General features: G+C 43.6%; 2 protein-coding genes across 5 annotated transcripts in view; one reads left to right on the plus strand and one right to left on the minus strand.

The window, feature by feature from the left end:
• LOC117641100 (spondin-2-like) overlaps positions 1–10,527 on the minus strand; it is a 468,689-nt gene that overhangs the window by 199,964 nt on the left and 258,198 nt on the right. The window lies entirely within an intron of this gene.
• Positions 1,457–10,288, plus strand: LOC117641098 (pyruvate carboxylase, mitochondrial). Of its 4 annotated transcripts, none has more exons than XM_034378205.1 (18): positions 1,457–1,669; positions 3,123–3,258; positions 3,340–3,524; positions 3,615–3,926; positions 4,013–4,237; positions 4,321–4,484; positions 4,560–4,722; positions 4,836–5,018; positions 5,109–5,346; positions 6,014–6,061; positions 6,391–6,772; positions 6,862–7,102; positions 7,199–7,448; positions 7,521–7,765; positions 7,856–8,035; positions 8,123–8,368; positions 8,449–8,592; positions 8,673–10,288. In XM_034378205.1, exons 2-18 carry the CDS (start codon positions 3,132–3,134, stop codon positions 8,919–8,921), a joined length of 3,582 nt encoding a protein of 1,193 aa, XP_034234096.1. In that variant the 5' UTR covers positions 1,457–1,669; positions 3,123–3,131; the 3' UTR covers positions 8,922–10,288. The 4 variants fall into 4 exon arrangements, with proteins under 4 accessions (XP_034234096.1, XP_034234094.1, XP_034234097.1 ...); XM_034378203.1 differs by lacking the exon at positions 1,457–1,669 and adding an exon at positions 1,676–1,884; XM_034378204.1 differs by lacking the exon at positions 1,457–1,669 and adding an exon at positions 2,689–2,846.

The following is a 10,527-nucleotide window of genomic DNA, read 5'->3' on the forward strand; positions in this document are numbered from 1 at the left end:
CTGCACCCTCCTGATGGCGGCGTGCGGTGGGACTTGGTCCGGCGGGGCGTCGGCGTGGACGACGGCGGCCTCGGCCAGGCCTGGGCGGCCCTAATCTGAATGAGTCGCGGCTGGGCGGCCGGGCGGCCGGGCCGAGCTTTGCCCTCAGAGACACGCCCACCCGCCGGCCGGCCGGCCAGTGTGCCAGCCTAGCGCGCCCCGCCGGCCGGGCCCCAGCCACTTTTGCATGTGCCGGTACTTTGACCCGCGCGACGCTCGACGCTCTCGCCCGCCGCTTTCATTACCGCGAGGGCGACAAGACCGGCCGGCGCGGAGTGCGCGGAGTGTCATCCAATCTGAAGTGCGCGACGCCACCGCGGCCGTCTGCCACGGCCCGCCACGGCCCGCCACGGCCTGCCATTACTAACGATTAAGACGGATAACGATTTACGTCCGCCTGGCCCGGCTCGCTTGGCCGGCCCGGCTGGCCGACGGGATAAGGATTTACCGGGACGACATGAAGAGGGACGGCATGACAATGGCCGACTTACGACCCGTCCGGTCCGAGCCGTCCGGTGTCCGGGACTACCCCAATGGCCCAATGGACGTCAAGATAAGCGGCTAGGACGAATTTGGCGGAGGATCGGGACGGACCCTGCAGCGAGAGGACTTCGGGGACGGATTCGCCGTCAGAGGTCGTTAGTGTTGACTCGCGGAAACGACGCAGACCGAGTGTTTAGATTCGAGGCGGCAGCAAAAAAGGTCGGACCTCACTTTTTATCCGTCGTTTGAGAGGGCCTGACAGAGGCCCCAATAACCCGACCGCGGGGCGGTACGGGGCAGCAGCGATAAGTTCAATGATGGCCTGTGATGTAACGGCCGCGACACGTACACGACGTGCACGTAACACGACGGCGCTGCAATCGGCCAGAACGTCGCGACGAGTGGGACGAGTACCACCGAGTACCACGACCATTCGAGGTCCGGCCGGCGGGGCACCGACTCCGGGATCCATCTCATGGCGTGGCGCCGCCGGCCGGATCTAGATGCCAGATTTCAACGGACCCTCGATTGGGTCGCAGCGGCCGCACCGCCTTCGGGGAGTCGTCAAAACGGTTAAAACGGCCCGGCCAAAGTCTACGTGACTGTCCTGGCGTCGTCCTGGCGTCATCCTGGCGTCAGCGTGTTACCCCAGCCACCGCAGCGCTAGCGCCGCTAGCGGCCCGTCGCCTTCGCCTTCGTCTTCTTCGCCTGCTGCGATGCAGTCCGACGTTGCTTTACACGGCCTGCGGTCTTCCCCTCCCCCTTCTTTTCCCTCTCGCGCCCTGTGCCTTCCCTCTTTCCCCGTCCCGCGGTCCGGTCCTCGCGGTCTTCCCCCACCACGGCCCTGCCCCTTCCCCCATGCCTTCCCTTTCCCTTCGCGCCGCTCCGCGCCGCGCTCCGTCAGCTGATGCCTGCGTACAGTGTACAGTCGCGCGAGACGAGCGGCGACTTACTGTCAGCAAACGTGGAAAGCTTCCGAGATGGCGGCAGTTTGAAAAAGTTTCTGTTCCGAGATATTGCTTTCTCGTTTCTGGACTGAAACTTTTGAGGCAGGAGCGTTTGCCGTTTTTCGAACGCCCGCACCATTCGAGAGTATCGACTTCCCACGCCTGTGCCCTTGAACTACATTACAAGAAGAAGAAGAAAAGTAGGCAAAATCACAGAAAACAACATTAGACCGTAGAGCGTGCGGGACGTCGCGAGCTCCTCGGAAGGCACCACGATTTGAAAGGGTTGAGTCAAATTTCGGACTGCGGACCCGAAAATTTTCAATCTTGCTGGTATTTTATCGTGGTCTTCTGTCAGCTCGCACTCCCTCCATCTTCTCTCGCCGAAGTCTGTTCAAAACGTTTGAAACTAGTGGTATGTTGCTTGGAATTTATTGTGGGATTTTTGTGAATAGCAGGTGTTTTAGAACATGTCATCTTCAAGGCATGGCTTTCTATTCTGTCAAATGCCTTGCTATCTCGCTTCTCTCGTCGATGTGTGATTGTGACATTGACTTGTCCTAGTTTTCTACCGACAGTGGAGAGCCTTGTCTTGTGTTTTAGATTTTACCCCTCTGTTATTTCGTGACATGGATTTGTGTCATGGAATTTCCACTCCGATGTTTCTATGGGTCAATTGCCCCAAAACCTCAGCTGTGCGTTCGGCATTGGTGTCTGTTGAATGGACTTGAACCCATTTCTATGAGTCCTTCATAAATCTTTTAGGACAGTCTATCTTGTGGCATGCTGCAATTAAATGAAATGTACTAAACACATGTACAGTCCAATACATTTTCCCAGGTTGAAGGGTAGTACATCGCACTTCAACATTTGTTTCACCTTTCTATTGAAAATTCCCCTAGTAATCATCCTGGAAGGTAATTGTGTCCATGTTTGCTTTTACCTGTTTGTCTTTCATAGGATTGAAGAAAATTGCATTAAATGTGCATTGACGACAGACTTGCTTGACAGTAATCAATAGATAAACATCTTCCCCTTCCCTCTTGACCATTGATTATGTAGGTTGGTCGTTCACTTGACAATCACACACCATCTGTGATAAGCATGCCCTTTAGACCAAGGAAACTAAAGTTTGTGGCCTTGACCTCTGTAACCTCAGAGTGATAATGTAACAAGCTGCCGGGCTGGGCTGGCAGAGAAAGGGAGAGAGAGAGAGAGAGACTGATACAGGTCTGCCTGACTGCCTGATCCCCTTTGACTTGTTGGGCTGGGCTGGGCTGGGCTGGGCTGGTTTGTTTGCTTGTGACTTGGTCGTATTCTGCCTCTGGCTGTTGGAGCAACAGCAAGCTCTCTTCAGCTCAGTGGTTGTGTTGAAGGGTATGTATGTGTTGAAATGTGTGGTGTGTGATTTGCCTCTAAGAAAGGTTCCCAAAAATATTATGTTAAATTCTATTTTTCTTTTATTCTATTCTATTTTTTGAACTTAAATGGTAGTTAATTTCAATATTTTTCTTTTAAAACCGATCTTGTAAATGAGAATGTTCAAGTGGTGACTATGCTGGTTTTCTTTACCTCAAGAGTTGTAATTGATTGTAAGTTTGTAGTTGATTGCCCCCCAAAAGGAGAAAGGCTGCTCATTTGTAATTGTTTTAGGCTGCCAAAATGCTGGGAAACAAATTTGCTCGTTCTGCGCTTGCGCGCAGGATGCGCAGCCCTCTTCACTCCATTCGAAATCAATCAACCAAAGTAGAATATCGTCCAATTCGCAGTGTCCTGGCAGCAAACCGAGGTAAGTCGTCTTAATTTTGAATTTTGCTTGTTACTAGTTCATTTGTTGGCTTTCTTTGACGTATGTTGTGTTCATTTTCAGGTGAAATTGCTATCCGTGTTTTTCGAGCATGTACTGAATTAGGGATAAAATCTGTGGCCATTTACTCTGAACAAGACAAGATGCAAATGCATAGACAGAAGGCTGATGAGTCCTATATTGTGGGTAAAGGGCTGCCACCAGTTCAAGCTTACCTTAACATCCCTGACATCATCCGTATTGCTAAGGTAATTATCCATTTTCGTTAAGATTTGACACCCACTGTGTATTTTTCTAAATCATGTTCTTATTTTTTGTTTTGATCTGTTGAACCCCAGGAAAATAATGTAGATGCTATTCACCCTGGATATGGTTTCCTTTCTGAGCGATCTGACTTTGCTCAAGCTGTTGTTGATGCTGGGATAAGGTTTATTGGCCCTGCTCCTAGTGTTGTCCAGAAGATGGGTGACAAAGTTGCAGCTCGGCAGGCAGCTATTGCGGCTGGAGTCCCAATCGTTCCTGGAACTGATGGACCTGTCACTAAGGCTGAGGAAGCCGAAGAATTCTGTTTGAAACATGGCCTGCCTGTTATCTTTAAAGCGGCTTATGGAGGTGGTGGTCGTGGTATGAGAGTTGTGAGAAAAATGGAGGTACAGTAATGTTTTTATGTGTATCCATCAAAGACCAAATTTAAATGGGATCCACACATTATCTTCCCTTTGACTGTCCATTACAGGAGGTCAAGGATGCGTTTTCTCGTGCTAGTTCTGAGGCTAACGCAGCGTTCGGAAATGGTGCCATGTTCATTGAGAAGTTCATTGAAAGACCGAGACACATTGAGGTTCAGCTTCTTGGTGACAAAGCTGGTAATGTTGTTCACCTGCATGAGCGTGATTGCTCCGTGCAGAGAAGGCACCAAAAAGTTGTGGAAATTGCCCCTGCACCCAATCTACCTGACAAAGTGAATATATTTTCTTATTTGTTTTAATTTGTGTTGTTATTTTAATAATTGAATTCAATGTTCATTTTCTCCTTGCGTTTTAGATTAGAGATGCTATGTTTCATTATGCTGTGAAACTTGCTAAGCATGTTGGATATGAAAATGCTGGCACTGTTGAGTTCCTCTGTGACGATCAAGGAAACTTTTATTTTATTGAAGTGAATGCTCGTCTTCAGGTAGAACACACTGTTACAGAAGAAGTCACAGGGTAAGAAAGTCATTTCAATACATAATGCCCACATTCTTGGATTAGTGTCATTAAATGTTTGCATTTCATTTGCAGAATTGACCTTTTACAATCTCAGATCAGAGTTGCTGAAGGAATGACCCTTCCAGAGCTTGGGATGACACAAGACAAAATTAAGGCTCAAGGTTATGCCGTGCAGTGCCGAGTAACCACTGAGGACCCTGCCAAGGGCTTCCAGCCTGACACTGGCCGAATTGAGGTGACATCTTGTTTCATTTTCATTTGTTGTACCAACCAGTAACTTAGTAGCTTTAATGGCAACCAGTAACTTGGCTTTAATGGCACAATCTGACTTAAATCTTTCTTGTCCAGGTATTTAGGACAGGAGAGGGTATGGGTATTCGTCTAGATGGGGCATCAGCTTACCCTGGTGCTGTTATCTCCCCATTCTATGACTCCTTGTTGGTTAAAGTTATTTCTCACTCCACTGATCTACAAAGCTCTGCTGCTAAAATGTCACGAGCTCTTCGTGAGTTCAGAGTTCGAGGTGTGAAGGTCAGTTCATCTTCACATAAATTTGGATCTTTGCATGTTGTCATTTCCATCTTTATATTATGTTATTCCATTTCTTTTTTAAATTTGCAGACCAACATTCCATTCCTGCTTAACGTCCTTGAAAATCAAACCTTCTTAAATGGCTCGGTTGATACAAATTTCATTGATGAGCAGCCCACACTTTTCAACTTCAAGCCATCTCAAAACAGAGCTCAAAAGCTTTTGAACTACTTGGGTACTGTGCTAGTGAACGGGCCATCAACACCCCTTGCTAACACCCTGATGAAACCAGCCAACATTACTCCTCATGTACCTGAAGTTCCTATTGGTAAGACATTGTCAGTTTGATTGTGAATTCCTCCTACCTCACCCGGTTGAGTTCAGCAGATGCCGTATGATCTACCCTTGGTGTTGGTTTTTGATGCATGCAGTTTGATGTTGTCCTGCTTTCTTGCAAATTGGAAAGTGGGCTTATATTTTTCAATTAAAATTATTTGAGTTTTTCTATATGTTACTTACAACAGTTTGTGGTGGAACATGTGGATTAATCTTGCATTATTTTGATATAATTTTTTAAATAATTAGTGTTTAACCAATAGTTTTAAATGTTCTCTTCATCCAATAAAACAAAACTGTTTGTTTCATAAATATTGATTCTCTCTTTAACTTCGATTGAAATGGCAGTGCTGAAGCTCAACAACAAAATTTCTTTACTGTAATTTTTTTAATTTTATAGTTATTTTAGTGTTTGTTTAGTTGTCTATCGGGATATTTGTAGTTTTCTGTTTGGTTGCATTTTAATGTCTTAAGTTTTTAGCCTATTTTTAATTTATAAAGCTAATACTGTATTATCGAGTTTCAAATCATATTGAAATCATAGTTTAACTAGAGCAGATGCTATACTTTAGTTTTTTGTTGAGCAATGCTTTCCTCATCCTCCTCCTACCCTGTTGGTTTTTGTGAGCTGCTTTTGCATATTATGCACACTTTTTCAGACATTTCTGCTTCGTCTGCATCTGATGGAGAGGGGGATGAAGTAGTATGTGAGTATGCATGGCTTCTTATTTTATTTGTATGGTATAAGGATTTTTGTGGGTTCTCCTTAGAATTTGGTCAAGGAATATTTTGATTTTTGTTCAGAGAAACCCTTATTAGTCTCACTTAAACTAGTATAATTTTTAAAAAGTTTTCTGTACCCCATGCTATCAGATTATGGGTTTTACACATTCCGGTATCATGTACTTTTCTCATTGTCCTCTCAAATTTGTTACATGAGGGTTTCACTGTGGTCCTTCATGTGGTCACATACAAATCCAAACCTACTCTCTTTTACTCTATTTGTTAACTCCTTCCTCTGCTGTTTCTCCCCCAGACATGAAGCCTCCTGAAGGTCTCAGACAGGTTCTATTGAAGGATGGTCCTGAAGCTTTTGCTAAAGCTGTTCGTTCTAAGAAGGGGCTTCTCCTGATGGACACAACATTCCGAGATGCCCATCAATCTCTCTTGGCCACCCGAGTTCGTACTCATGATTTGCTTCGCATTTCTCCGTTTGTGTCCCACAACTTCAGCAACTTATATTCTCTGGAGAATTGGGGTGGTGCCACATTTGATGTGTCACTCCGTTTCCTGCATGAATGCCCTTGGGAACGTTTAGAAGCCATGCGAAAGGAAATTCCAAACATTCCCTTCCAAATGCTGCTGAGAGGTGCAAATGCTGTGGGTTACACCAACTACCCAGATAATGTTGTTTTCAAGTGAGTTTTGAGTAAAATAATTGAATGAGGAGATCAATCAATTAGTTTTCTACCGGATCTAAATTTTTAATTTTGAAAATATATTCCAGGTTTTGTGAAATGTCTGTTAAAGCTGGTATGGACATTTTCCGAGTTTTTGATTCTCTTAACTACCTGCCTAACCTGGTGGTTGGAATGGAAGCAGCAGGAAAAGCTGGGGGTGTTGTGGAAGCTGCTATCTCTTACACGGGAGATGTTTCTGATCCCAAGCGCACGAAATATGATCTCAAGTACTATTTAAACCTCACTGATGAACTTGTGAAGGCTGGAACTCATGTTCTGGCTATCAAGGTGAGCTCTTGCTTAGTTGTTCCTTTATATTTAGTATGTATTTGTACATAATACTTTTTTATTAAAAAAAAATAATCAAAATAACTTAATTTGCAGGATATGGCAGGTTTGCTGAAACCAGCTTCCGCAAAATTGCTGATCACCGCTATTCGTGACAAATACCCCGACCTGCCTATCCATATCCACACTCACGACACTGCTGGCGCTGGAGTTGCGTCAATGCTAGCGTGTGCCGAGGCTGGTGCTGATGTTGTTGATGTTGCTGTGGACTCAATGTCTGGCATGACATCCCAGCCCAGCATGGGTGCAGTTGTTGCATCCTTGCAGGGCACCAAGTTGGACACAGGTAATCATTGCTTTCTTCCCCTCTCTCAAGTTCTGAAAGCATCATTTCCACCAATTCTCAACTGATTTTCAGGATATGATTTGAGTGACATCAGCAAGTATTCTGCTTACTGGGAGCAAACGCGTACTCTGTACGCACCATTCGAGTGCTGCCTCACAATGAAGAGCGGTAATGCTGATGTTTACTTGAACGAAATTCCTGGTGGCCAGTACACCAACCTGCAGTTCCAAGCCTACTCCCTGGGCCTGGGGGAGTTCTTTGAAGATATCAAGAAGGCCTACAGAGAGGCAAACCTGCTCCTCGGTGATATTGTCAAGGTACAGTACTACTAGAACTTCTCTCGTCACTCTGTCTATTTTCTCTTCCCTTTCATTGACTTGTTATCTGTAATTTGCTTCTTTTACTAGGTTACACCATCATCCAAGGTGGTTGGTGACCTCGCCAACTTTATGGTTCAAAACAAACTCACAGCAGATGATGTACTTGAGAAGGCTGAGGAGCTCAGTTTCCCCAAGTCTGTTGTGGAATTCCTGCAAGGTGCCATTGGTGAACCTTACCAGGGATACCCAGAGCCTCTCCGATCAAAGGTTGGTTTCTTGTTTCATTTTTTGTTTATCATTTTTAAATTGTTAAGATTGATTGATTGAACTGTTGACTTTACATTTTGTATCCAGGTGTTAAAAGACATGCCGCGTGTGCAAGGCCGACCTGGTGCTAGTTTGCCACCTCTAGACTTCAAGAAGCTTGGCGATGAACTAAAAGAAAGACACCCCACCGCCTCAGAATATGATGTCATGAGCTCTGCACTTTACCCAGCTGTCACTGAGGATTACTTGAACTTCAGGGAAGAGTTTGGTCCAGTGGATAAACTGGATACCAGGATTTTCTTAACTGGACCCAAGATTGGCGAGGACTTTGAGGTACTTCTTCCTCCTGATATGATCCATTTATTGCACTCATTAGAAACAATGAATTTTAATGCAAAAAAATATTTTTTCAGGCATCTATTGAAAAGGGAAAAACACTGAGCTTCAAGACTTTGGCAATGGCTGATGATCTGACACCTAATGGTGAGAGGGAGGTGTTCTTTGAACTTAACGGTCAGATGCGATCTGTGTTTATTCAAGACAAGGAGGCAAGGAAGGCAAGTACATAGATAAATATCTATTGTTTGTGTTCAAACAAATTTCCTGTTTGCTCTAACCTGATGTTTTGCTTCCGCAGGAGATCCACATCCATCCAAAGGCACAAAAGGGAGTTAAGGGCCAAATTGGCTCTCCTATGCCTGGATCTGTGATTGAAGTTCAGGTGCAAGTTGGACAAAAGGTTGAAAAGGGTGCCCCACTTGTCGTCATTTCTGCAATGAAGATGGAGATGGTGGTGCAAGCGCCCATCGCAGGAACTGTAAAATCAATTGACATCCAGCCTGGCATGAAGGTTGAAGGGGATGACCTCCTTGCAACTATTGAATAGACTCGTACCTGTAATGCCTCATGATTTTAATTGCTGTATGTGCCAACTTTTATTTATTATCTTGGATGTCTTACGCATTGTATGCATAGCAGCTATTCAATTACTGTGACACATAGCTAAGGACATTTTTTTATTTCAAAGTTCTATTTTAATCATTTCTTCAGAAAAGCTTAATTTTTTTCTATAGGAAAGTGGCTAATTATGCAACTTTTAAAGTGATAGGACATTTTATTTTTAAATCATGCAATGAATTATTTTATAAGTGTTTTTTTACCTTTCTTCCATATGTTTTATGTTTGTAGATTGTTTTTCCCTTCCTTTGCCCTCTGTGTTGTAAGTACAAATACACTCTTCGTTTGGCAGAAACCACATATTATATGACTATTTTAGGTTCTGAACAGTAGGTGAATTTTATTCATTGTTGTGCTCTCTCATTGATTGATTTCATTTGTTTGTATTGTGTGTTGCTCATGTATGAAAATCTTGATAATGAATGTGGGTCTTTGTTGTTTTTACTTGTTAGTTTTGTTTCATCACTTTGTATATTTTAAATTGCAGTTTGATTTCGAAAACAAAACGGTAGATTGCATTCCGATAAATGAATCATTGTTTATAGCTACAAATTTATACATTAGCCCTCTGTATGTATTGCGATTTGAAATGTTAAGTCCATTGATGACATTGCCATCCAGTACTCCTGTTTTAATGCTGTATTAACAATGAATTAACATGGTTGTTAAGTATTTATGCTAAGAGATTGAATTAGTCATTCATTTTAAATGGAAATTTGTTGTGAAAGAACATGATTCAATAATTCTGTGCCACTAGAGTATGATTAGAGTGGTCTGTTGGTTGACTTTTGAAACCAGTCAGGGTTTTATGTCAAACCATTTCTCACGTTGTCACTGTGATTTTATTAGTCTGTTTTGCGCTGTTTTGTTGGGACAACTAAATACTGCAGGGTTTAATTTGGTGGTAATCGTATGGAGTTCACAAATAAATTCAACTGTAGGGGAGGGTTGGTGAGAACGTCCAGGTCATGTCACGTTGGGTAGCTGTTATCTAGTTGTAAGATTGTTACTGAAACTTAGTATTACTAGTGTTTATGGTTGTGCCAGAAAAAAATGACTTTAGATTTTCCTTTTAAATCTATAGTCTAGACTTGTTATTTTTAGAATGAGTATTTTTAAAAGTGTCTTCCAAATTTGTGATATTGTCTTGAATGGCATGCTTGGTCTTTGAATATTTTTTTCTAGAAATGCCACCAATTGTTTGGTTTAAACATGCTTAACATCCTGCCTTTTTTTGTCAACACCTCTTCTCTCTTTTCTATAACTGTGAATTACAGCATAACAACTCTGACCACATTTCTGTTTTATCAGTTATTTACTCATTAAACCCAACACACTCCTAAATCTCAAAATACTAGTTCAAAGCCCATCGTCAGTAAAAACATAGACAAGCTATGTCAGCAGCCTTGGACACATTGGTGAAGTGTGCAGCTGTGTCTTGATACCGTCAACGACCATTGGGCACCGGGCATCTTGTTGTCAAGAAACTGGAAACTTTTGAGCGTGTACCGGATCGCGCCGTGTGAAGGTAGACC

This window comes from Thrips palmi, unplaced genomic scaffold, assembly GCF_012932325.1.
Source record: "Thrips palmi isolate BJ-2018 unplaced genomic scaffold, TpBJ-2018v1 HiC_scaffold_15, whole genome shotgun sequence".
Taxonomy (NCBI): domain Eukaryota; kingdom Metazoa; phylum Arthropoda; class Insecta; order Thysanoptera; family Thripidae; genus Thrips; species Thrips palmi.